Here is a 27,701-nt window from a genome sequence, read left to right as displayed (position 1 = left end):
GCTGGTTGTAGGAAATTGCCTGCCTCTTGTCTGAACAGCTCATGGCAGCATCCTGGGAGACCAGCAAGAGGCAGCAGGCAATTTCCTACAACCTGCAGGACCAATTCACGGTTCCAACCCCCCCCCATAAGTCCACTCTGCAAGCTAACCCTAATGGTAGACCTGTCTGAACAGCTCATGGTAACATCCTAGGGGACCAGCAAGTCTACCATTGGGGTTGGCCTGCAGTGTGTTAATGTATGGGGGGGGGGGGGGTGTTGGAACTGTGAATTGGTCAGGCAGGTTGTAGGACATTGCCCACTGCCTCTTACTGGTCCCCCTGGATGCTGTTCAGACCAGTCTACCATTAGTGATGGCCTGCAGTGTGTTGACGTATGGGGGGGGGGGGGGGTTGGAACCGTGAATTGGTCAGGCAGGTTGTAGGAAATTGCCTGCTGCCTCTTGTCTGAACAGCTCATGGCGGCATCCGGTGGGACAAGCAAGAGGTAGCAGGCAATTTCCTACAAACTGCAGGACCAATTCACGGTTACCCCCCCCCCCCCCCCCACCCAATACGTCAACACACTGCTGGCCAAACCCATAGGTAGACCTTGTCTGGACAGCTCATGGCGGCATCCTGTGGGAACCAGCAAGTCTACCATTAGGGTTGGCCTGCAGTGTCTTGATGTATGGGGGGGGGGGGGGGGGGTGTTGGAACTGTGAATTGGTCAGGCAGGTTGTAGGACATTCAAAAAAAAAGGGTTGTGAAAAGAGATTCACAGAAAAGCGGCTACATAATGAACAGAACGTGACACTAAGGGAATAATTTCCAAAAATTATGCTTTATTACACACAAATATGACATATGGGCATTTGCCCTGGTTTACCATCACCTCAGTATGAGACAATACACACAGACCTAAAACCATTTAAAATGACACAAAAACCGGTCTAAATGTATGTGTAGCAGGAAAAATGGCTACATGAGTCTAGTGTCCCTGCAACACAAACACATAGGTGAACACTTCCCTAGGGAGGTGTATCCAAAAATTATGCCATGGGCATACCATAATAGAGGATATGAGGGATTAAACAGTAACCATAATGGCAAATCCCTATCAAGAAATCCAAAAATTATGCTGTAGATATATATATCGCATGTATGCAATGAAGCAAGCACAATATGCGTCAAAAAGGAGAGTAGCAGGCCTCAGGCCTGTATGAAGGAAGACATAAATGTCAAATATATGGTACAATACATTCCTGTGCCGGCACAAGTGGTTGGGGCCCATTCATCTGTAATATAGATAGCTGTTTCCTAGAGCTCTTGGATGGGAATATGCCCCATTTATTTCCAGGATGGAGGAAAAGATGCACGCAGCAGCACTCTGCTTGAAATGGTTTCTTCACCACTATATGTGGACTATACACCACTTTTTGTAGGAAAAAACAAGACACATCCCAAAGACTCTTCTGCCTGTTGAAATATATATGGTATATCTTGTTTCCTATACAGCGCACCATGATGTCCCCATCCTGTAGTGAAACAAACAATATGTGGGAAGTCACTGACAGAGCTAACACTCTATAGAAAAGATATATAGGTCATATAGATCACAGAGGACCATATATCTAATGTCCTGTAACGATCCACTCACCACCTGTGCTATGGATAACGGGAATGAAAGAGAAGTCCTTCATAGGTACTGCCATACAGGGCCAAGGCGGCCAAGGAACCACCGCTGACATCCGCCGATATACCGCGGGTTCCAGCCCCTTCTCGGCGCTTGTGCTGCTTAGGCTTGCCTCATGGCTTGTGAAGATGGCTTCCTCCTTATGGGTCAGCGTGCGTTCCACCTAGTGCGCATGACCGGAAGTGACGTATCTGACGTATGACGTCAACGCGTTTCGCCGATGGGCGTATCTCACTCAGCTTCGTCAGGACCAATGAAACAACCGCATTTCAATTTCCTATTCCCATCTAAGAGCTCTAGGAAACAGCTATCTATATTACAGATGAATGGGCCCCAACCACTTGTGCCGGCACAGGAATGTATTGTACCATATATTTGACATTTATGTCTTCCTTCATACAGGCCTGAGGCCTGCTACTCTCCTTTTTGACGCATATTGTGCTTGCTTCATTGCATACATGCGATATATATATCTACAGCATAATTTTTGGATTTCTTGATAGGGATTTGCCATTATGGTTACTGTTTAATCCCTCATATCCTCTATTATGGTATGCCCATGGCATAATTTTTGGATACACCTCCCTAGGGAAGTGTTCACCTATGTGTTTGTGTTGCAGGGACACTAGACTCATGTAGCCATTTTTCCTGCTACACATACATTTAGACCGGTTTTTGTGTCATTTTAAATGGTTTTAGGTCTGTGTGTATTGTCTCATACTGAGGTGATGGTAAACCAGGGCGAATGCCCATATGTCATATTCATTTGTGTGTAATAAAGCATAATTTTTGGAAATTATTCCCTTAGTGTCACGTTCTGTTCATTATGTAGCCGCTTTTCTGTGAATCTCTTTTCACAACCCTCCTTTTTTGTATGCCTCTTTTGGCTACTGAATGGAGACCATACATTGGGTGACACGTTAATATATTTAATAACCTCTTTAATAACTATCTTAGTAAGGTTGTAGGAAATTGCCCGCTGCCTTTTTCTGCTCCCCCAGGATGCCACCATGTGCTGTTCTCAGATATACTGGTGGATTTGCATTGGGATGTACCGTTGGCATAGTTCAGTATTCATGTAGCACCATGTTTAGTTTGTCTAAGAATTTCCCAATTGGGATCCTTCTCGGCATCGAATTCAGTCTTTCAACCAGGGTTCCTCCAGGGGTTCCTTGAGCAATTTTTGCCTCCCCAGGTAAGTTCCCACTGACATCATTGATCTTTTTAGCAATCTGTAAGGGGGTAAGTCTTCCTAAGAAGCCTTCTTACCTCTGACCATCACGAATGTATCATGAATTGTACATAAAGTCATTTTTAGCCGGGGTTCCCTGAGACTGGAAAGTTGTGTCAAGGGTTCCTCTGCATTTGAAAAGGTTGAGAGCGGCTGAACCAATTGCTGAACACTTCAACCCAATGATAGAATGATCTGTGCATGCTGAATCTCCTCTAATGTTCTCTTCCATTTTTTTTTTTTCCTCTTCTGCAGCAAAGTGGTCCTACGTTCAGGCGGAACCTGTCGGAATCTTTGGACTGTGAAGTGTTTCATCTGGGCGACTCGGAAAACAAAGAAAATGTACGACGGTCAATGCTGTAATGATCAAGTGCAAAATAAGAGATGCTATTCATAATAAATGCACACTTCATGCTTTATACCTCGAACCCCTCACCTACCGGGCACTTGTACCCCCTTCCTGCCCAGGGCCAATTTTCAGCTTTAAGTGCTGTCGCACTTTGACAATTGCGTGGTCGTGCAACACTGTACCCATGACATTTTATTTTTTTTTTTTCACACAAATAGAGCTTTCTTTTGGTGGTATTTAATTGCCGCTGGGTTTTTGCGCTATAAACAAAACAGAAAATTTTTCTTTATTAAAAATTTTGCAAATGTAATTTTTCTCCTGCACTGATGTGCGTTGATGAGGCGGCACTGATGTGGCATGGATAGGCTGCACTGGGGGGAACTGATGTGGCATGGATAGGCTGCACTGGGGGGAACTGATGTGGCATGGATAGGCTGCACTGGGGGGAACTGATGTGGCATGGATAGGCTGCACTGGGGGGAACTGATGTGGCATGGATGGGCTGCACTGGGGGGAACTGATGTGGCATGGATGGGCTGCACTGGGGGGAACTGATGTGGCATGGATGGGCTGCACTGGGGGGAACTGATGTGGCATGGATGGGCTGCACTGGGGGGAACTGATGTGGCATGGATGGGCTGCACTGGGGGGAACTGATGTGGCATGGATGGGCTGCACTGGGGGGAACTGATGTGGCATGGATAGGCTGCACTGGGGGGGAACTGATGTGGCATGGATGGGCTGCACTGGGGGGAACTGATGTGGCATGGATGGGCTGCACTGGGGGGAGCTGATGTGGCATGGATGGGCTGCACTGGGGGGAGCTGATGTGGCATGGATGGGCTGCACTGGGGGGAGCTGATGTGGCATGGATGGGCTGCACTGGGGGGAGCTGATGTGGCATGGATGGGCTGCACTGGGGGGAACTGATGTGGCGGCGCGGATAGGCAGCACCGGTGGGCACTGATCATCAGTGCCGATCCCTTTTGACAACGCCGGTTCTCAGCAGTATTTTCCTCATGCTGTGACCGTGTGAGGAAAGTGCATCCGATAACCGGCAACTGTATTTACTGGTCATCCGCTGTCATTGGACATGGCTGATCACATGGTAAAAGACCGCTGTGATTGGCCTTTTACCACATCACGTGATCAGCTGTGTCTGTAGGACACAGCAATCACTGGCGGCGCCGAGTGCGTGCAGCTGGGGCAGTGCAGGGGTCATGTTCTGGGAGGACGTCCATGCACCTCCTAGAACTATACAACAGCGCTGTAGCTGTCCTTTGGGAAGTAGTTAAAGGATAAGTTCCCCTTTTTATAACCTGCTACATCTGTTTTCAGGGATGTGACATGTTACTGATGCAGCAGCCCCTCCACCTGGGTCCTCATTGGGGCAGCAGGCCGGGGATCTCCTTCCTGCACCCACTGTCACAATTTCTAAAAGTCTCCACCCAGCCAGGTCGTTCGTTGAGTTCTGTGAATGGCAGTACTACAACTACCATTACGGCTGACCGCTTGTTCTCAATGAACTACTAAGGGGTGCTCATGGGCTCTCTAGGTGTTTCATTGTTCCTTATTCAGTAACTGCCTGCCTGTACGAGGGATGAGTGGACAGCTACACTGACAGTCTACAGGAGCCTGAGATTGCACCCAACATCTGCTGATTGCTGATGCAGTACTGTACAGGCTTCTAATGACTCCAAAGACATGCTGGGAGGTGAATTGGCTCCTGTCTAAATTGGCCCTTGTATGTGTGTGTATGAATGAGAGTTGGGGACCTGAGATTGTACACCCCTTGAGGGTTAGGGACTGATGTGAATGTACAATATATATGTAAAGCGCTGCGTTCATTGACGGCGTCATTTAACTAGTTGCTGACCAGATAGCCGAATGACGGCTGCACTTCGGCCGGCCAGTTCTGGGAGAGCATCATGACGTCCTGCCAGAGCGCACTCTCCTGCGCGCCCCCGGTGATCGCTGAGTCCTATGGACATAGCTGATCATGTGATGTGGTAAAAGGCCAATCACAGCGCCTTTTTACCACGTGATAAGCCGTGTCCAATGACACGCTGATCACCGGGAAATGCAATTGCCGGTTCTCGGCTGCCCTTTCCTCACACTGTCATAGCATGAGGAAAGTACTGCCGAGAAGCGGCGGTTGTCCGAGCAGGGATCGGCACCGATCATCAGGGGACCGACTATCTGCCCTGATCGGTGCCGCCTGTCAGTGCCGCCTCCATCGCACATCAGTGAAGGAGAAAAATTTACCTGTTTGCAAAATTTTATAATAGAAACAAATATTTTTTTTTTTTTTTTTTGCCCAGCGGCAATTAAATACCACCAAAAGGAAGCTCTATTTCTGAGAAAAATGATAATTTCATATGGGTACAGTGTTGCATGACTGCTCAATTCTACTTCAAAGTGCGACAGCGCTGAAAATTGGCCTGGTAAGGAAGGGGTAAAAGTTCCCAGTAGGCAAGTGGTTAAGTACTTGAAATAAATTTAAAAAAAAAATTTTTTTTTTTTTTTTTTTTCCTGCAGAAATTGTGTGGTGTGGTTTTTTTTTTTTTTTTTTTTTTGTAAACTTAATCCTTTAAAAAAAAAAAAAAAAAAAAATGCTGCAGGTACAAAACATTGTGAGCGGCTTACTTCCTGTGTTCGGTCTCTGCTACACTGAAAACCCAAGCAGTGTTGGCAGATCTGCATGCTGGACTACAGAACTTTCCCTATACCTACCTGTCTCCTGGACTACAATGTTCCCTTATTCTTACCCCTCTGCTGACCTACAACCCCATTACCTACCCCTTTGTTGAGGTACAGAACTGACTCTTCCTACCACGTGGTTCTTCTCCGCAAGCCTGCATTTCTTACTCAGCAAAATAATGGTGCTGCCCTAATTCCCAAGATCTTGTCCATGTACCATGTAGGGAAAGGTTTGTTGAGAGATGTAGTTCTGGGGGCATGTATAAATCAGTTGCATCTGAGCACAAAGATGTTGGGGGTGGTAATGCTGCTCTGTGATATGGAGGGATGGGAAAATTTTGGCCATGCCTATACAAATCCCTTGAAGTAACCCTCTTGCTTTTGGGGGGAGATGGACAGGCACATGTACTGTGCTTAACCTAATTGGTTCCTAGTTTTAACTACGTTAGTCATAATCCATGCTCTTACTGTACTGGCCCGCCTCTCAGCTTTTCACTGAATTTCTGCTCCAAAAAACGGGAGGAAATGCACCCATGACATACTTTTTTTTTTTTTTTTTTTTTTTTTTTCTCTCTAGATGTGTGAAATCTGCTGATTAGCTTCTGGTGATGAACTGATCAGCTGATTGCACAGCAGAGTACAGTGAGCAGCAGGAAGGAGTATGCAAGTCTACATGGTTGCCAGGGATTGTTTCTCTTCCAAGCGCCATGTTTACAGGACCCGGTTAGCCATTCCTGCCACAACAAACTACAGCAGAAAGCTCCAAGCAGTCACTTGGTGTCCAGAGGCCTTTTGTTATAAAAAAAAAAAAAAAAATTATTTGATCGCGTGGGCGGGCGAACCAAAGGAATTATAAGCGTACATTACAATTCAGCTTTAATAAAACTTTTCTGATCTGCCAATGTAGGTGTCTTTGTTATACATGGCCTGCCCCCCCCCTTCCCAATAGCACAGTGGGACGGTGCAAAGTGCTGTCTCCAGTTACTTTCAGTCTGCCCTGTCGGACTTGGCCCCGGTAAAGCACATTGATCAATCGCTTGTGTCTTTCAGGAGCCCTTCCAGTTCAAGTTGCCAGCAAGGCCCAGCTTCAGAGGCATGGAGCCACCTCGGTGTCATGCTAGTGGGAAGGAAGTTCTGGTACAGAGGCAAAAGTCGGCGCCGGCGTGTATGGTAAGTTGCAGCCTTTGTCGGGAATAATACTGCCTGTTCACTCTGATGCTACTCTGGCGGGAACTGTCCTTGTGTCGTGGGTTTTGATTTAAAACTACCTGCACTGGGGAAGATGTGCACAAAAAAGGGGTCACTAGCAGGGGCGGACTGACAACTCATGGGGCCCCCGGGCAATAGGGGATAATGGGGCCCCTGTGTCCTTGCCCAAACTGAAAAAAGCTTATGAAAAAGGTACCCGGGGCATCTCATGGGGCCCCCTACTGACCCCGGGCCCTCGGGCAGCGCCCGAGTTTCCAAATGGTCAGTCCGCCCCTGGTCACTAGCCAGTAGGCTCCCAACAACATCTGATCCTTTAGCTTTTACTGACCTGCCATGTTCTCCACGTAGAGGTGGCAGAGGCTATGCATTGCATCCTCATGGCAGAGTCCCCGGCATAGAACCGTGAGCAGCACAGTAGTGACATCAAATGAGACTAGCAGTGAGAGGCAGCAATTGATTGGATCTCACACTGCAGATGTACAGTTATGATATAGAACAGGAGTGCCTAGGCACAGGAAGTGCACTTGTATTTCTTAGGAAGTGGATAAAAGTGAGTTTCCCGGTATTGCCTAGGCACGGCTAACATTGCTAGGTGTTTTATCTTCACTTTTACAGTTGACCTAACTTTTTTTTTTTTTTTTCTCTCCATAGTTTTCTTCACCGGGGAAGGATTTTGAGATTCGATCCTGTGACCTGCCGTTCGTAAGGAAATCTTCCTGCACTTCCACCACTACTGAGAGCAGTGATGACGGCTTCCTGGATATGCTGGATGGAGAGGATACAGAGGTGAGACTGTGCTGACCGGCATACCAATGGATGTCTGCCACAAGACGTGTGTCGCTTCTAACAACTTGGCTGCCGGAGCTGTTTTTGCACACGTGTGCTTTTGTTGGGTTTTGAGTTTGTTGTGGTTTTTGGCCTGAAGATGCAAAAACTCCCAAAACTATTTTTTGTTTATTTAAATTTTTTACTTTTTTTTTTTTTTTTTCTTTAACCACTTGAGCTCCTGAGGATTTACCCCCCTTAATGACCACGCCTCTTTTTGCTACTTGGCGCTGCACTAATTTAACTGATAATTGCGCGGTCATGCAACGCTGCAACCAAACGAAATTTACGTCCTTTTTTGCACACAAATAGAGCTTTCTTTCCGTGTAATTTGATCACCTGTGCGCTTTTTTATTTTTCACGCTATAAACAAAAAAACGCCAAACATTTTGAAGAAAAACAATATTTTTTATTTTCAGCTATAAAATATATATATAGTAAACTCAAAGTTGGTTATAAATTTAGGCCAAAATGTATTCTGCTCCATGTTTTTGGTAAAAAAAATCCCAATAAGTGTATATTGATTGCTTTGTGTGGAAGTTATAGCGTCTACAAACTATGGTATAGATACTGCAATTTACGCCATTTCTCTGCTATACAGCGCTGCGCTAGTTTAATGGACAATTGCGCGGTCATGCAATACGGTACATAAATGAAATTTACTTTTTTTTTTTTTTTTTTTTTTTTCCCCCCCCCACAAATTGAGCTTTCTTTCGGTGGTATTTGATCGCCTGTGTGGTGTGGTTTTTTTTTTTTTTTTTTTTTTTTTTTTTTGCCTTATAAAAAGAAAAGGCTGACAATTTTGAGGAAAAAAAAACAATATTTTGGACTTTTTGCTATAAAACATGTCCAGTAAAAAAAAAATGCAAAAATCAAATTTAGTCATAAATTTCGGCCAAAATGCATTCTGCGACATGTCTTTGCTAAAAAAAAAAAACCCAATACGTGTAAATTAATTGGTTTACGTGAAAGTTGTAGCGTTTACAAATGGCGGGAAAGATACTGGGATTTTTAGGTTTTTTTTTTTTTCCAATGGCGGCGATCAGCGAATTATGGTGGCGATCAGGGACTTATGGCGGGACTGCGGCGGACATTTTGACATTGGGGGGTACTGACTTGGGGTCACTGACATCCCCAAAAACACTAATACAGTGATCAGTGCAAAAAAAAAAAACTGACACTGTACTAATAGCACTGGGGAGGAAGGGGTTAACTTTATTTAGCAGGGAAGGGTTATAGGAGTGAGGGGAGTGTTACTAGGGGGTGGGGTGGGGGTGTGTACTGGGTGGGACAAGGCTGATCAAGAGAGAAACTATTCTTTCTCGATCAGCTCATCCTCGAGCTGACAGAGAGGTGACAGACAGCACAGCTACTGCAGCTGTGCTCTCTGTCAGTTTACCGCCGATCGCGGCTGTGACCCGGCAACTGACATCTACGGCGGTGATCCACAGGACAAATAGGGCGGCAGCGCGCCTCCTATTTGTTTACAAAACACACGTTTTTAAAACGTGGTTTTGCCTGTGAGTGCCGCCCTGCCACCGTATATGTACAGTGGCTGGGCGGCCTGCGGTTAACTATAGCTCAGAATCAGCTGTCGCTTCCCCCCAGCTAAACCATTTCCTTTAGCTCCAGGGAAAGTGACGGCTAATTCTGTGAGATATAGTGATGAAAAAAATGAGAAAAGCCAGCAATTGCATTCAAAAATCGGCACCGATATATAGTGACAGCCAATTACTTGGCCTCTGTATACATTACTCCCTCACTGTATACACTGCTGCCCCCCAACAAAGAGGACCTGTCACTCATTGGGACTATTGGTCCCCTATGTGATGACAATAAAATAAGTTAAAAAAAATTATATACATGAAAGTAGAGAAATACAAAAAAAAAAAATTGGAGCCTCCCCACCCCCAAATACGCAGACATGTTTGTTTTTCGGCCACATGCATTCTGAATCTTCTATTGGTTTTGGCACCAGAATGTTCATTTCGGTGCACCACTAAACTGTAAGGCGGTTTAAATTTTTTTTTTTTTTTTTTGCCTTCTCCACCCCCCCCCCCCCCCCCCACCCTTAACAATGGAAAGTGGTTAATATATACAAAATCAGGGCTCGACAAATCGCAGGTCACATGGCAACTAGAAATGGTGTCCTGGCACCTGGGCTTTTGTCAGCCATCTGCCTCCCACTTGCTGACCGAGCTATAGCCAGCAGACTGCTACAAACGTGCTTGTCCAGTTCTGGGGGGGGTCGTCTATTGACATCCCCTCGGAACCCAGGTGCGTACTCTATGATCGCTTTGTGTCACACAGCTGATCACAGATTGAGGTAAAGGGCCAGTCATGGTGGCCCTTTACCATGTGATCTACTGTGTCCAATCACAGCTGATCACATGGTAAAGGGCTGGTGTTTTGGCCCTTGACCTGTGATTAGCTGCGATCAGAGCTTGTTGTCACAGCATGAGGAAAAGAGAACCAATAACTGGCTATACTGTGAAGGGAGATTTACACTGATGACCAGGGCCCTGATTATCGGTGCAGCCTAATCACTGTTAGTACAGGAAATTTGCAATAATTTCCTAAGGTTTTTTTTTTTTGAATAATAAAACTTTGTTCCTGGTCTCCTTTCCAGACAGAGCCGGAAATCCCTTTTGGCGTTGCCAGTCTCCTGACCGCTCCCCTGGTTATAAGAAGCACGGGACTGGTGAGTAGGTGAACCCTAGACTTTTCCTTCCCTCTGATTGGTGTAGAATCCTTGTACTGAACTCTGTTGTGACTCTGCAGTGTTGTGAATCCGAATCCCCAACAAAGCAGTTTCCTGTGGCCAGACCTACACTGAAGAGGACGGAGCGGGTACAAGGAGACATGCCGGAGAAGATCAAGAGGCGGCGCAGCATGTACGAGGTGACGGATGACCACGAAGCTGAGAAGGTGTGTAGGACACGGAGTCAACTGACTAAAACTGGTGCAGCTGTGCATGGCAACCAATTGGACTTCAACTTGTTCATTGACGGAACCTGGAAGCTGATTGGTTACTACGCAGAGCTGCACCAGATTTGGTAAATCCCACAATGCCTTGAAAATGTTCCCGTATCTGAGATATTGAGTGTTCTCCCTCTACATCCACAGATGGTTCGCTCGAAATCCTTCTCCAGAGAAACCATAGAAACTATATTTGACGGCGACCAAAGGGATCTGATTGGAGACTTCTCAAAGGTACCTACCCAGCGGTGTGATGAGCAGGTAATTACTCCGCCTCTGCTTGGGTCATGTCATGAGACGGTCTTCATTCCTTCCCCAGGTCTTCCTCTTTCCCACCATCAGCGGGAGACACCAGGAGCTGAGATACATCACCTCGGAGATGGTGAGTCCTGTCTTCTGACTGTCCTTGGCCCTGCCTGCTGACACCGGTCTGTTCTGGGCTCATTTTTGTCTCGTTCCTCACAGATGGTCAAGATAATAAACGGGCACTATGATCATTTCCTTCAGCGTTGCTTCGTCGTTGACTGCAGATACCCCTACGAGTACGATGGCGGTCACATCAAGGTGCGTTGGCGTTTTAGGGTGCTCAGTCTTCCACTGCTGTACCCCAAGTTCACTCCTGTGAGGGCCGTGTTTTGCTCAGGCATGAGAGCCCATTCATTTGGACTCCTGTGCCCAGGACACTTAGGAAAGCAGTCCCTGCACTACTTTGGAAAGCGCAGCCCGCAGGGGAACCTCGGGTTCTAGTGCGTGCGGTGTGCCATTAGAACTAACAGCATCCACCCGCGGGTCCGCAATTCTCTGTGCGGGTGGTGCGGCCGCACAGGTTTTTGTGCGGATCCGCAGTGGCACCACCCGCACAGATGTGAACCAGGGTCACACTTGAGCTACGGCACTCTAGATGCCGGGTTACACGTCGCCTTCCTGCACACGGCGTGTTTTATGACTCTGTTCAGCCCATGGTGCTGAAACTTACCGATTACCGTAAGCCTCGGCAGCATTCTGGAAGCATTTGACTCAGTAGCAGGCCAATTTTCAGCGCCATCGCACTTGGACAATTGCGCAGTCATGCAACACTGTACCCATATGAATTTTTTTTTTAGATAGATAACTTATATTGGTGTTCACCACTGGAATTTTTATTTTTTTGCTATATAGATGAAAGTTTTTTTTTTTCTTAAAAAATTTTACAAATCTTTCCTCATAAATCTTGGCCAAAATGTATTCATCTATCTTTAGTAAAAAAAGTAAAAATTTTTCAAAATTTTACATTTTTATTTTTAACATACTGTCACCCTGTTAGTGTTTTAATAAAAAAAAAAAAAAAAAAATTTAACCAAATTATTTTTCTACTAGTTTTTTTTTTTTTTTCCACCCCCTTCCTGCCTAGGCCAATTTTCAACTTTCAGTGCTTTCACACGTCAAATGACAATTGCGTGGTCATGCAACACTGTACCCATGTGAATTGTTTAGTATTTTTTCAGACAGAAAACCTTTATTTTGGTGGTATTTATTCACCGCTGGGATTTTTATTTTGCTAGATCAATGAAGTCTAAACATTTTGAAAAAGTGTTTTTCTTATAAAATTTTGCAAATCTTTTTTCATCTTGGCCAAAATGTATTAGTAAAAAAAAAACCCCAATTTACCCAAAAATTTTAATATTTCCAAATTTTTCATTTTTTAAATACTGTCACCCTAGCAGTACGGTGTCAGTGACTGTACTTGTGGGGGGTGGTGAAGATTTTCTTTTTTTACACTGATTGCTTTTATAGCCTTTATGGGTGTGAAAGCAATTTTTCTCTCTGGCTGCATTCCTGTAGCCATTGAAATACTGTGTGAGCTGTGATTGGTCACAGCTTGTCACATGGTGCAAGGCTGTTGTGAATAGCCCTGTACCATGTGACTTCTTTGATCATTCACAGATTTCACAGGTAGTAAGCAATGTCAGGAGGTGACCTCTTTACTACTATTCATGTGATCACTGATTGGCCAATCAGTGATCACATGATCGGGACATCGCACAGAGGATCCTGTACAGCGGGAAATATAAAATATTTTTACATTTTTTTTCAAATACTGTCTTTTTAAAGCTACAAATCTACATTTTTGGAATCCATTTACAAATGTTAAAATTGACTTATGTTAAAAAAAATCTGCAGAAATCTATTAAAAATATATTAAATTTCATATATTTTGTAATATATAAAATGCATTTCAACATACAGTATCAATAAAAATATATTTAATACGGCCAAAATTGTAGCATTTCAAATTCATTATACAGGATTTATATGGTGCCAACAGTTTGCTCAGCGCTTTACAATATAAAGGGAGAAAATACAATACAGTTCAATACAAGAGGGTTAGGAGAAAAATATATTTTTCTTCTATATTGGAAAGGTGTGATTGTGGCAGGGGTGGTAAAAACACATGGGGGTTTTACCAAACTGCAAATGTAAATGAGCCCCCATAAGGCTTTCACACTGATGCGGGTTCAGTGCATCTGTGACTTTCCTGTGTTGGCTGTCTTTTTTGCCATTGACTTCAGTTATATCCTGCAGGTGTGGTGCACTTTCTGAAAGCGCAGCAAAACTCGTGCCTTCCGAAGATTAGATGCAGAAAGGTTCACCAAACCGCAGGATATGATTGAAGTCTGTGGCTAAGTGCAGCAATCTCATACACTGCACCTGTGGTGTGGGGAAACCGCAGCAGATCAGTGTGAAAGCAGCTCTGTACTATAATACCCAGTGTATTGCTTCACATGGATTTCAAGATCATCTTTCCTGCTGCTGGCACCACTCTGGAGACCACTGGGATAAGAGGTGGAGTGCAGGTGGTATCACTGCATTGGGACAGGAGCCGGCACTACAGAGGAGGCATCGTATGCGGCTCTTGCTCCCAACTCTACAAGTAGTCCCTCTGCATTGCACTCTGTTTAGTGCTTTGGGATGGTGGGTCAGCAAGCCCAGACTGATCTACTGGTAGATCACGATCTACCCCCATTTTTAGATCCAGTGTTCTGATCTCTGTGTATCTCTATGCAATGCAGGCTGATCATGACTGGTGAGAAGGGTTGGCAGGGTGACTTCTCTTCCCAGCCTGATGGCCCCTTAGCCGGCCCTCCCTGGATTTCAGTTCTTACACATGTGTGGTATCTAGTGTTTCCTGCCTAGGAAAACCTGCCCTGGGCTGACAACCACCCATCACAGCGTAATGCCGTCACCGCATCTGAATATTCTGGAGAAGTCCAATTGTACACGATGCTTGTAACCCCACAATGGCTGCCCATTCATGTGACCTGTGCCGGGTGTTCTTACAGGGTGCCATCAACCTACACATGGAGAAGGAGCTGGAGGACCATCTGCTGAAGAGCCCCATAAAACCCGACGGGACCAAACGAGTGATCATCATCTTCCACTGCGAGTTCTCCTCCGAGCGTGGGCCACGAATGTGAGTGATGTCCGCCTGTCTTCTCCCTCTCCCTCCTGCAATGTCACATAACCACTCCCATGTCCACAACCGTCCTGCATGAGAATAAAGGGACCCTGTCAAGTCTAAGGCCCTGAATGAGAAAATGGCACCTAGAATTTTTAATCCTTTGTGTGCCCCTCTGACCTGACTTTGGTGCCAAGACCCCCACCACCTGTTGGGAACTTATTGGCCACTGAGGCAATGTCCATTTGGCCGATTGGCTCTAGTAAGCCACACTGTATATACATCTTCTTGGGTTTATATACACTTTTGTAGCGCTTCAGTGAGTAGCATTAAAGGAGAAGTTCACCTTTTTGGCAAAAATAATAAATGCACTTTTTACCTGCAAAAAAAATGTGCATTTTGACTACAGGAGCCTGGAAAGCATTGCACCGGGGCTCAGTAGATCGCTGGTGCCATGCAGGTCTCCTGCAGACCTGTCAGAATATGTGGGGGGTGTATGGGGTGTGCAGTCAAGCAGATATACTGACAGGAAGATTCAATTATTATTATTTATTGTACAGTATTTATAAAGCGCCAATAGTTCACTCAGCACTGTACATTACAAAGGGGGACAGAACATGTGACGGAACAATGCAAAACATGAGGGGATCGAGGGCCCTGATCCCTGGAGCTTACAATCTAGGAGGGAGGGGATGGTGGTACAGGAGGAGATAGCTGTGGGGGATGGAGTGGTAGGAAGAGTGGAGGAGGTCGGCAAGTTAGCAGGGGGTGGGGTAGGCTTCCCTGAAGAGATGGGTTTTCAGGGTGCGCCTAAAGGAGAGGAGAGTAGGTGATAATCTGATGTTTTGGGGAAGGGAGTTCCAGAGGATGGGTGACACCCTGGAGAAGTCCTGGAGGCGGGCATGGGAGGAGACGCCCAAGGAACTAGAGAGGAGGTCTTGTGAGGAGCGGAGTGTGCGTGTTGGGTGGTACTTGGATATTAGGTCAGTGATGTAGTTCGGGGCAGTATGGTGGACGGCTTTGTACGTCAGTGTTAGGATTTTAAATTTGATCCGTTGCGCAATCGGAAGCCAGTGGAGGGATTGGCAGAGGGGGGTGGAGGACACTGAGTGGAGGCCAGTGGAGGGATTGGCAGAGGGGGGTGGAGGACACTGAGTGGAGGCCAGTGGAGGGATTGGCAGAGGGGGGTGGCGGAAATGGAGCGGTTGGAAAGGTGGATGAGTCTGGCAGCCGTATTCAGGATGGACTGAAGCGGGGATAGCCAGCGGCGAGGCAGGCCAGTGAGGAGGGAGTTGCAGTAGTCGAGTCGTGATATGATGAGGGAGTGGATGAGCTGTTTAGTGGTTTCTGGGGTTAGGAACGTGCGGATTTTGGCGATGTTGCGGAGGTGGAGTCTGCATGTTGCGGAGGTGGAGTCTGCACGAGTTTGTTAAAGATTGGACTTGGGGCTGGAAGGATAGGTTGGAGTCCAGAATGACACCAAGTACTCTGGCCTGCGGGGCGGGTTTGATATTGGCGTTGTTGGATGTGATGTAGAAGTCAATGGGGGGTGGGGTTCGGGCTGGGGGAAGACAAGGAGCTCGGTTTTGGAGAGATTCAGTTTAAGGAAGTGGAGCGACATCCAATCTGACATGTCGCTCAGTATGTGTGTGACTCGGGCTGAGACCGAGGGGGGTGAGGTGGGGGGTTGAGAGATGGATTTGTGTCGTCGGCATAGAGGTGGTAGTTGAAGCCGTGAGAGTGTATGAGTTGGCCAAGGGAGGAGGTGTAGATGGAGAAGAGAAGGGGCCCAAGGACAGAGCCTTGAGGGACCCCAACAGAGAGGGGGAGTGAGGGGGTGGTGGTAGCATTATAGGTAACGCTGAAAGAGCGTTGTGACAGGTAGGATGAGAGCCAGGAGGGAGCAGAATCTCTGAGGCCGAGGGAGTGTAGTATTTTGAGGAGGAGGGGGTGGTCAACTGTGTCAAAGGCCGCAGAGGTCAAGGAGTAGGAGCACTGAATAGTGGCCATTAGCTTTGGCGGTTAGAACGTCGTTGGAGAGTTTGAGTAAGGCGGTTTCGGTGGAGTGTAGGGGATGGAAGCCGGACTGTAGGGGATCGAGGAGGTTGTTGTTGAGGTGAGAGCATAGGCGGGTGTAGACGAGGCGCTCGGAGTTTAGATGTAAATGGGAGCAGAGAGATGAGTCTGAAGTTGTTCGGGTCATTGGGGTCCAGGGAGGGCTTTTTAAGTATGGGGGTGATGTGTGCATGTTTCAGTGGGGAGGGGAAAGTGCCGGAGGAGAGGGAGAGATTAAAGATGTGGGTGAGGGAGCGTAGGATGGAGGGAGGTCGTAGGAGTTGTGAGGGGATAGGGTCGAGGGGGCAGGTGGTGAGGCGGGCATCAGAGAGGATCTTGGAGACTTCCTTGATGGTAGTAAGGTCAAAGGTGTGGAGTGTTGGGGGAGCTTCAGTATGAGGAATGTAGGGTGGGAGTGGAGGTCAGAGCAGTGGTGGGGCCGTGGGAGAGGGGTGATGAGGGGGTAGCTGAGTGAGGGGGAACGGGGTTGGAGGGAGTTTGAGCAGTGACTAAGTCCCTGCGGGTAATGTCGAGGGGGAGGGGGGATGAGGGGGTAGCTGTGTGAGAGGGGACGGGTTGAGAAGGCGTGTGAGTTGCGGCAATGTCCTTGCGAATTGTGTCAATCTTGTTTTTGAAGTGATTGGCAATCTCAAGGGCGGTGAGTGAGGTGCTGGGTGGGGGTGGAGAGAGTAGAGAGTTGAAGGTGGAGAAGAGTCGGCGAGGATTGGAGGAGAGGGCCTTGATGAGGGTCAGGAAGTAGGCTTGTTTGGCTGCGTGGAGGGAGGAGGTGTAGGTGTGGAAGGCAGATTTGTAGCGGGTGAAGGTTTGTTGGGATTTTGTTTTGCGCCATAGTCGCTCCAGGGCACGACTGCGTCGTTTGAGGGTTTTGGTGTGATCAGTCTGCCAGGGCTGGAGCGGTCGGGGTCTGGTGTTGCATGTGGTTAAAGGCGCTAGTGAGTCAAGGGCTGCTGACAGCGCATTGTTGTAGGCGGTCATAGCCAAGTCGGGGCAGGACAGGGGGAGGATGCTGTCATGGAGTTGATCAGCTGCAGAGTGGAGGGGGGCAGGGTTAAGGTTGCGGAGGTTACGGCTGGTAGTAGTGTGACATTTGGAGGGGTAGGCGTTGGAGGACGAGGAGATAGAGAAGGTGATCAGGTTGTGGTCAGAGAGAGGGAAGGGGGTGTTAGTGAGGTTGTGGGGAGCGCAGCGGTTGGAGAAGACAAGATCAAGGATATTACCGTCGGAGTGGGTGGTGGATTGTATGCACTGTGCAAGTGCAAAGGAGGAGGTTAAGTGGAGGAGACGGGCTGTGTCCGGGTTGTCAAGGTTGACAGGGATGTTGAAATCCCCAAGAATGATGGTGGGTAGCCAGGAGGAGAAGTCATCCAGGAAGCGGGGTATGGATCCAGGAGGCCGGTATATCACAGCAATCTTCAGGGGGGTTGGGGAGAATAGTCGGACGCAGTGGGCCTCGAAGGAGGAGAAGGATAGGGAGGGGGGGTTTGGGAGGACTCGGAAGGTGCTCTGCGGTGACAGGAGCAGACCAACCCCACCACCTTTACGACCATTAGGTCTGGGTGAATGGGTCCAGGTGAGACCTCCGTAGGAGAGTGCAACAGGGGAGGTAGAGTCAGTGGGCTGGATCCAGGTTTCTGTAATCGCCAGGAGGTTGAGGGAGCGGGAAACAAAGAGGTCGTGGATGGCGGTAAGCTTGTTGCACACCGATCGGGCGTTCAGGAGTGCACATGAAAACGGGGGGGGAGATTTTAGGGAGCAGGGGGACAGATACTAGGTTGCGGGGGTTGCGGTAGGACGTGTTGTGCGGGTGAGGGAGGTGGTGGAGGGCCAGGATTCGGGGAGATGTCTCCCGCGGCTAGGAGGAGGAGAAGGGTGAGAAAGGTGGCATGGGAGTGGGATGTGCAGGAGCGTGAGAAACTCCTAGTGGAGGTGTTGGGGTCAGAGGGAGAGTGGAATAATAGGAGGAGGTGGTGGGTGCCATAGAGGGGCGAAGGAAGCAGTGAGGACACAATATACAAATGTTTAGGAGGAGCAGAGGGATATAGTGAATGGATTTTGGGAATGGAGGAGAGGAAAATGAGGAGTAGAAGAGGAATTTTGGGGGGTGATGAGAGCAGTAGTAGGGAGATGATAGCAATGAGGGGGAGATGTGCTAGTTTTGGGGTGGAGTAGAGGGGTAAAGAAATGAGATTTGGGAACAGAGGATAGTAATATGAAGAGGGGATGTATTATATAAAGGTACATGGAGTGGGTCTCAGGCATGTAAGATGTTTCCCGGGGTGTTTGCTTGCAGTCTGTCCAGCATGCAGTAGAGTTTCTTGCTGTTGTTGTCTTTCTCCTGCTTTAGTTCAACTGCTGTGTTTAACTGCTTCGCACTCTTTCGAAGCCGCACTCCATCAGAAGCAGCACCCCCATCAGAGACTGTGCCCCCCATCAGAGATCTCCCCCCATGAGCTGATCTGAATTTATAGGGAGATGCTCAAATGAGCATTCAACTCCCCCCCAATTAGAAGCTGATAAGGCTCACATGAATAGTGGGGGATGTCTCATAGGAACCAGGCTACAGTCGTAAACTGGGTGCAACTGGAGGTGAGGACTGCTCAACATACACAAATATAAATACACCATTTGTTCTGAATATAACAGGAGTGAAAGCGATTTTGAGTTAGGAGTGGAGGTAGGAGAGGTGCATTTACCCAGAAGGAAAACAGCAGGGGGTAGCTAATTGAAAACTACAAGCAGACAGCCGCTAAGGCGATTGGGACTTGTAGTTCATTCATTCACAGAACTATTATCTGTCAGAGGGGTGGCAGCTGTGGCTATAGGAACATGTTAAATGTTCCACCCTAAAAATGGCTGAATACCAATGGTGAACTTGTCCTTTAACCACTTGCCCTCCAGATGATTTAACCCCCCCCCCCTTTCCTGACCAGGCACTTTTTTTTTTTTTTCACCCAAATGGAGCTTTCTTTTGGTGGGACTTGATCACCTAGTTTTTTTACTTTCTTGCTATAAGCAAAGACGGATTTTTTTTTTTTTTTTTTTAAATTTAGAACCAGAAGTGAGAATCAACTTTTTTTTTTTTTTTCCTCAATTTTTAGGCTGAAACGTATTCTGCTACATGTCTTTGGTTAAAAAAAACTGTAATGTGGCTTTTGTCGACCACCTATCGCATTGATTGAGGTGCTAAAATGCCAGGGCAGAACACCTCCCCCCCCCCATAACACCCCTTTTTTTGGAAAGTAGACACCCCAAGGATTTTGCAGAGGCATGTTGAGTCCATGTAACATTTTATTTTTTGTAAATTTTTTTTTTTGCACACAAAGTTGTCACTTTAATGAGCTATTGCTCATGCATGCCATGGATATATGTGGAATAACCCTGATATCTGATGTCTCTAGTGGCAGGGATACAGGGATCAGTAAAATGTTTTCTATACTCACACTGTACTAATGTTGCTGGGTGATCAAAGGGTTAAATGTGCTAATCGACCGTGTGTGCGTGTAAAATGTAGCGCTTTTACTCAGTGCCATGTTCTCTCCTCTCTACCTGGACTGACTGGGGGGTGGGGGCGCAGGTGCATTCATACCCCAAAATAGGAAGCTACACAAGATTGCGTCTCTTTGCCAAGAGCTGCTGCTTGCCCACAAAATGCGGGTAAGCGGTTGGCAAGTAGTTTTTAAAAAAACCTTAATTTTTTGTATTTTTGTTTTTGACTAGTACAATGTGGTGGTAATCAGGGAGGTATTTATTTGATAGATATTTGATAGATAGATATTTATTTTATTTATTAGATAGATATTTATTTTATTTATTAGATAGACTTTTATTTATTTGATAGATTTTTTATTTGATAGATTTTTTATTTGATAGATTTTTTATTTGATAGATTTTTTATTTATTTGATAGATATTTAACCACTTCCTGTCCAGGGCAATTTTTAGCTTTCAGCGCTATCACACTTTGAATGACAATTGCGCGGTCATGCAATACTGTACCCATATGAATTTTTTACCATTTTTTTGAGACAGATAAAGCTTTATTTTGGTGGTATTTATTCACCGCTGGGATTTTTATTTTTTTTACTATGTAAATGAAAGTTCAAAAATTTTGAAAAGTGTTTTTTTTTTTTTAAATAAAATTTTGCAAATAAATAATATTTCATCATAAATCTTAGCCAAAATTTATTCCGTTTATTTTTTTAGTAAAAAAAAAAATCCAAATTGGTTTATAACCAAAAATTATAATTTGTAAACACTTTTTTTACATTTTATTTTAGTTTTTTGTAATATTTTTTATTTTTTTTACATACTGTCACCCTAGCAGTACACTGTCACCAAGGTGACACTGTACTACTTGTGGAGGGTGATGAAGATTTTTTTTTTTTCTGATTGCTTTTGCACCCATATAGGATGTAAAAGCAATCATTTCTCCTTCTCTCTGGCTGCATTCCTGCAGTCATTGAGAATTACTGAGTGAGCTGTGAGTGGTCACAGCTTGTCACATGGTACAGGGCTGTTGTGAATGGCCCTGTATCATGTGACCTCTGTGACCATTCAGATTTCACACGTAGTAAGCAATGATGTCACAAGTGACATCTTGCTTACTACTTTGCATGTGATCACTGATTCGCCAATCCGTGATCACATGATCGGGACCTCGTACAGAGGTCCCGTCCGATCGGTGTTTCACTGTGTCCGGAGGACACAGCGGGCACCGGATCGCGGTGGTGCGCGCTCCCAGGGAGCGCGCACAGCTAGAAAAGGCGGGTGCCGTTTATGGACGGCAACCCGACCCTGGACTGCCACCGCCATGCCGTTTATAAACAGCAGGCGGACGGCAAGAGGTTAATATATACTTTTCAGGAGAAATTCTCTTTATTTCTCCTGCAAAGCTTGCTATCATGAATCTAATGCATTCTTGAACAGTCATTGAGTTGAGTTTGACAGCTCAAGATGGTGATCTGTAGCTAGAACTGGTCACATGGGGTGCTGTGATTGGGCCAATCACAACTCGCTAGGAAGAACCAGAGCTCTTATAAATGAGATCGATTCAGAACAGCTTTGCTTACAATGTGATCGCATAGCGATCACATGATCACCGGGAACTTCATTCTGCTGTGCCCGCAGTTGGGGAGCTGCAGTCCATGGCGGGCGGTTGGGAAGCGGGTAACGGCTGTGGTGTAAATCTCCTGGTTTTCACTACCTGATGTCGGTCAGTTGCTCCTTGTCTCATTCAGTGTCTCCTTTTGGTTGCAGGTGCAAGTTCCTCCGTGAGAAGGACCGGGACATGAATGAGTATCCAAGTTTGCATTACCCCGAGCTCTACATCCTGGCTGGAGGCTACAAAGACTTCTTCGCCAAGTGTAAGGTGAGATTCATGACAGAGCTGAATGAGCTGCAGAACTTCTGTCTGAGGCCACCATAGAAGTCCTTTCAGCTGCAGCTTCTGCTGGGGAAATCTCTTTCCAACACAGGCATTGGTGTTGCACCGAAATAAAAATTCTGGTGCCGGAACTGAAAATTCAGGATGCACTTGGCCAAAACTGAAATGGTGGTGGGTTTTTTTTTTTTTTGTTTTGTTTTTTTTTTTACCTTAAATGTTATTTTTCAAACGCATTTTTTTTTTTTTTTAAACACTTTAATGAATAAGAAAACAAAACTCAATATGTAACAAAATTTTTTTTTTTTTGTGAAAGATGGAATGCTGAGTAGATACCAAACATTTCATGCTTTAAAATTGTGCATGCTGGTAGAATGACTCCAAACTACAGTACTAAAAAAAAAAAAAAAAAAATTCTACAAGGTTACCAGTTCAAAGTTATGAGGTCTAGTGCTAGAATTATTGCTTTCGTTCTGACGTTCGTGGTGACACCTCACATATGTGGTTTGAACGCTGTTTACATATGTGGGCATGGCCTACGTATGCATGCTCCACTGTGAGCACGGGGGGGGGCGGAGGTACTTAAAAATTTGTTTTCTTGTTATAATTTTTACTGTCTTTTTAAGAGAATTTACATTTATATAAATATATTTAGATTAGTTTTTTAGAAATAAGCAAACAAGCAGTGGCAGGTCCTCTTTATGGAGAGATCTGGAGTCCAGGCCCCGCATCTTTCCTCTGCAATTTTAAAGCATTAGATCAAACAAGCCTTTACATGGTGCTGGAACCAGAAGTGACGTAATGATGGCGCTTCACTCCTCTCTATGCCCTTGGAGGACTAGAGGCCTTCTTCTCGTCACTGATTTCTATGCCCAGCCGTATCGTTGGATGGGTTCTGAGGAAAGTCTGAACCTCTGGAAGGTGGCAGGGCTATTTTTGTCAGATTCTAAGTGTGGTATTTTGGAATCTATTGTTGTGAACCTACAACATGCATTCAAAGGAGCTGTCCATGCAAGGGAAACCAGCCATTGTAAGGCTTCAAAAACAAAACAAATCCATCGGAGAGATCGCAACATGAAGAGCGGCCAGATCAACAGTTTGGTCCATTCTGAGGAAAGAAGAACGCACTGGTGAGCTCAGCAACATAAAGACATGGACGTCCACGGAAGACAACAGTGGTGGATGATCGCAGGATCCTCTATGATAAAGAAAAACCCATTCACAACATCCAGACAAGTGAAGGACACTCTCTAGGAGGTGGGCGTATCATTGTCAAAGTCTACAATCAAGAGAAGACTTCACGAGAGCAAATACAGAGGGTTATTTATTTCAGGTACTTGTATAGTGCTGTCAATTTACGCAGTGCTTTACACATATTGTACATTCACATCAGTTCCTAACCCTCAAGGGGTGTACAATCTAAGGTCCCTAACTCACATTCATACATACACATTAGGACCAATTTAGTAAAGGTCCAATTAACCTACCAGCATGTCTTTGGAGTGGGTTCACCACAAGGTGCAAACCATTCATAAGCCTGAAGAATAGAAAAGCCAGATTAGACTGCCCAAAAAAATCTAAAGCCGGACTAGTTCTGGAAAAGCATTCTTTGGACGGATGAAATGAAGATGGATCTGTACCAGAATGATTGGAAGAACAAAGTGTGGAAAAGGTTTTGAACAGCTCATGATCCAAAGCACACAACGTCATCTGTAAACCATGGTGGAGGCAGTGTGATGGCATGGGCATGCATGGCTTCCAGTGGCACTGGGTCATTGGTGGTTATTGATGTGACAGAAGCAGCCGGATGAATTCTGCCGTGTTCACAGATCTACTGTCAGCCCAGATTCAGCCAAATGCAGCAACGTTGATTGGATGGAGCTTCACAGTACAGATGGACAATGATCCAAAACACACTGCAAAAGCAACCCAGGAGCTTTTGAAGGAAAAGTGGAATATTCTGCAATGGCCGAGTCAGTCACCTGATCTCAACCCAATTGAGCATGCATTTCACTTGCTGAAGGCAAAACTGAAGACAGCTGCAGTTAGAGCCTGGCAAAGCATGAGAAAGGAGGAAACCCAGTCTTTGGTCATGTCCATGGGTTCCAGACTTCAGGCAAAGCATCAGAAAGGAGGAAACCCAGTCTTTACCTGAAGTCTGGAACCCATGGACACGTCCGAGGACTGGGTTTCCTCCTTTCTGATGCTTTGGTCATGTCCATGGGTTCCAGACTTCAGGCAAAGACTGGGTTTCCTCCTTTCTGATGCTTTGCCTGAAGTCTGGAACCCATGGACATGACGAAAGCATCAGAAAGGAGGAAACCCAGTCTTTGGAAATGTCCATGGGTTCCAGACTTCAGACAGTCATTGCCAGTAAAGGATTATCAACAAAATATTACAAATGAACATTTTTATTTGATTATATTCATTTGTCCAATTTTTACATTTGAGCCCCTGACAATGGAGGGACTGTGTATGTATAAAAATGGTTGAAGTTCTAAAATTTTTTTATTTGATTTTTATGTTCTACCCCTTGAATTAAAGCTGAAAGTCTGCACTTCAAATTCATTTGGATTGGTTTGTTTTAATTTTATTCTGGTGGCATACGGAGCCAAAAGTGAAAATTGTGCCCGTGTCAAAATATCTATGGACCTAACTGTGTGTGCTCCAAATTTGGAGATTCTGAAAATGTAGCTAGGACTGCAGTACACTGGGGTGCTGTGACATTGGAACCCTCTACCCAAATGCTGCAGCAGCCAGAGGACATGAGTGTGGTGGAACTGTTCTGCCTGGGCTTCCTTGTGCAGAGCGATGCGTCTCAGCCAATGGTCCCCTTGTCCTGCAAGTCTTCCAGCGCTCTGCCAAGGCGGTATTAGAGCTCAAAGACATCCTTCCCCGATATCCCAAACCACGAGTCGGAACTTCTTGTAGGGTGAATGAATCTTTATTGAACACAGCTCAGTATATACAGCACATCCTGGCAGTAATCCCTGCCCCCTTCACCCCCACCAGACAGTCGGGCACCTAGTTTTCCCCACCCACAACAAAACTCAACACAACAGCAATCAGCACAGTATGAAATCTAGAGAAGTGAAAGACTACAAGTTCACATTCCCCTAAATCAGGGGTAGGCAACCTGCGGCTCTCTAGCTGTTGAACTACATTTCCCATGAGGCATTGCAGAGATGACAAAACTGACCATTACAGCTATGACTTGCAGAGGCATGATGGAACTTGTAGTCCAGGTTGCCTACTCCTGCCCTAAACAAACAGTGCAGAATGCCTGTCTACATAACTGCTGCTAAAGATATACAGCTTTAAAAAGAACGGCAAGACCGCGTGGCAAGGGGAGAACGGCAAGACCGCGTGGCAAGGGGAGAACGGCAAGACCGCGTGGCAAGGGGAGAACGGCAAGACCGCGTGGCAAGGGGAGAACGGCAAGACCGCGTGGCAAGGGGAGAACGGCAAGACCGCGTGGCAAGGGGAGAACGGCAAGACCGCGTGGCAAGGGGAGAACGGCAAGACCGCGTGGCAAGGGGAGAACGGCAAGACCGCGTGGCAAGGGGAGAACGGCAAGACCGCGTGGCAAGGGGAGAACGGCAAGACCGCGTGGCAAGGGGAGAAAACCTGAACAGGGCAAAATGTTATCACAAAGGGGCGGTTTGTCACAATGAGGCTCTGGAGAAGTCCTGGTGAGGAGACTAGAGCTAGACAGCAAGGAGGCCTTGGGAGGAGTGAAGAGGACAGTTTTGGTGATTCCATTCTTTGCATCTTTCCATCCACTGTAATGTGTGAGGGTGCGTAGGATAGAGGCTGTAGTAGTTGAGGGAACAGGGTCCAGGAGACGAGAGTTGAGGTGGGAGTCTGAGTGAAGTTTGGTTACCACCTGTAGTAGCTGGGTCAAAAGAGGAACGTATCGAATTCGCTGATAGACCGGGTATGTTTAATGTGGCCATTTGCTCATTGGAAGTTCTCCCCTTCATGACCAAGCTGCTACGGGGGAGAAAAGCATAATAGGAGTGAGTGGTATGTCCCATCCTGCTTTTGTGAGTTTGCTTTACTAGCAATAAAGTTTGTTTGAACTTCCACTGTTGGCTGGATATCCATCCTGTAAGATATGCCCTTATCCGTTTTTTGTTTTTTTTTTAAATGGAAATCTTTCATTTGTCCCATCGGTGGTTTTCATGGTCTTCATCTTTCTCAACAGTCATTCTGTGAGCCCCAGAGCTACCGGCCCATGCTGCACGAAGATTTCAAAGAGGACCTGCGGCGATTTCGCATGAAAAGCCGGACCTGGGCCGGGGAGCGGAGCAAGCGAGAGCTGTACAGCCGCCTCAAGAAGCTATGAGGGGACATCAAGCGGCGTTCGTCCTGCTGAGCGGGAGAAGGTGGCGCCATATTGTCACAATGCTCCAGATGCCATCAGATTTGCACAGATTTCTGGGAAATGAGGGTCAGGCTTGTGTATTTGGTCAGACCGGAGATGAACTGCCTGGAGCAGACGCACCTCAGAGGTCACCAACTGAACCAGAGACTAACCACTGTTCCAGAATTTTTTTTTTTTCTTTCAAAGCTTTGTGAGTTTGCCCTGCAGATGGCGGCAGGGTGGGGGAGGGTGTCACCAGCCTATTGGTGAATGCAGAGCGCCATCCTGGCACTGAGACTTCCGGAGACGCGGTATTCGAGGATGACTCGGCTTATCGTGTGCACGGCAATGTTTTATTTTAACTTTCTCAATTTTGAGAGTGGAGGATGAATCCAATTTTATTACTGATGCTGCATCAGTTTTTATTCCAAAAGTTTTTTTTACCATGTTGGAATTTTTTTTTTTTTTATGTTGGAGTAAACCTGGTTTGCATGTATTATGGGGTGTGTTTTTAATCGGTGTTTATATATACAGCGCCGAAGATCAGTCTGCATGGGTAGAACATAGGCTTTGTATTGAGATGTTTGGTGGTGGAGCCAATTTTTATGAAACGTGGAGTTGTTGCCCATGGCTACCATTTGATTCAGTCTGGTTGCTATGGGTAACTGTATTGCTTTTCATAAATCGGTCTCGTGGTAAGGAGTTTCCACTGGTGGCTCCTCCATTCCTTTAGAAGGCCTCCATGGGCCCCAGTTGCTCATTGTTAGAAATGGTGGAACATTATGGAGGAGGTGGCTGGGGCTCTTCTTTTTGGGACAAACAGCTGAGCAATTACAAACATGTTTTGTATTCAGGCCACCTGCTCTCTATACTGACTGTCTCTGACATGTGTAAATAAAGTTCTAATGTTTAAATCCAGCATGGCCCAGTATTGGGCTTGTTTAAAATCCATTGCGAGAATGACACTTCCTTTTGCATTTGGCAGATGGTTCTACTGCTTGCAACCCCTTCAAGTAAATGAGAGCTGCAATGCATCCAGTTGTGTGGCATTTTAGGGGTTAATGCCTCTGTACTGCTTCTAAACACCCACTGTGGATTGCTCTTCAGAGGGCTAATGCTAGTGCAAAGGAGCCCATAATGTGGCCCCCCATCCTTAACCTCTTCACACCAGTTGTACACAAATGTGCGGCCTCCTGGCATCTGGGCCTAGACGCAGAGTGGCCGCACATTTGCGTTCTATTAAAAAAAAAACCTGCCGGGAGTGCACGCCCCCAGCACACGTCTGGTACTCACGGAAAGGTCCCGATCTCTTTCGTTCGGAACCTTTCCCGATCATGTCACGGCGGTCACATGACCCTAAACCCTGCCCTGCCTCCCAGCTTCTGGAACCCTTAAAGGGCTGGGAAGTGCTGGCGTGAAGGGGTTAAAGTGCAGGAAGTAATGGACTTGATTGGTTTGATGCTGCAGCCTCTAAGCCA

The 27,701-nt window shown here is 46.3% G+C and overlaps 1 protein-coding gene across 1 annotated transcript in view; it reads left to right on the top strand.

Annotated features, from left to right (window-relative positions):
* The window catches only part of LOC149430904 (M-phase inducer phosphatase 1-like), a gene marked incomplete at its 5' end in the record, with an annotated part of 31,413 nt that extends 4,272 nt beyond the window's left edge, over positions 1-27,141 (top strand). The window contains 11 exons of the mRNA XM_089665936.1: positions 3,160-3,246; positions 7,004-7,123; positions 7,814-7,948; positions 10,617-10,688; positions 10,769-10,915; positions 11,114-11,200; positions 11,286-11,348; positions 11,432-11,530; positions 14,287-14,417; positions 21,734-21,845; positions 26,065-27,141. Of these exons, the coding sequence (XP_089522062.1) occupies positions 3,160-3,246; positions 7,004-7,123; positions 7,814-7,948; positions 10,617-10,688; positions 10,769-10,915; positions 11,114-11,200; positions 11,286-11,348; positions 11,432-11,530; positions 14,287-14,417; positions 21,734-21,845; positions 26,065-26,205 (1,194 nt within the window). The remainder of the gene's footprint in view (positions 1-3,159; positions 3,247-7,003; positions 7,124-7,813; positions 7,949-10,616; positions 10,689-10,768; positions 10,916-11,113; positions 11,201-11,285; positions 11,349-11,431; positions 11,531-14,286; positions 14,418-21,733; positions 21,846-26,064) is intronic.
* Between the last annotated feature and the right edge of the window lie 560 nt (positions 27,142-27,701).

Source organism: Staurois parvus, unplaced genomic scaffold, assembly GCF_062004578.1.
Source record: "Staurois parvus isolate SC_StPar_1 unplaced genomic scaffold, SC_StPar_1.0 ptg002419l, whole genome shotgun sequence".
Classification (NCBI taxonomy): Eukaryota; Metazoa; Chordata; class Amphibia; order Anura; family Ranidae; genus Staurois; species Staurois parvus.
Note: the sequence above shows the minus strand (reverse complement) of the source record. Positions and strands in the feature narration are given on the sequence as shown.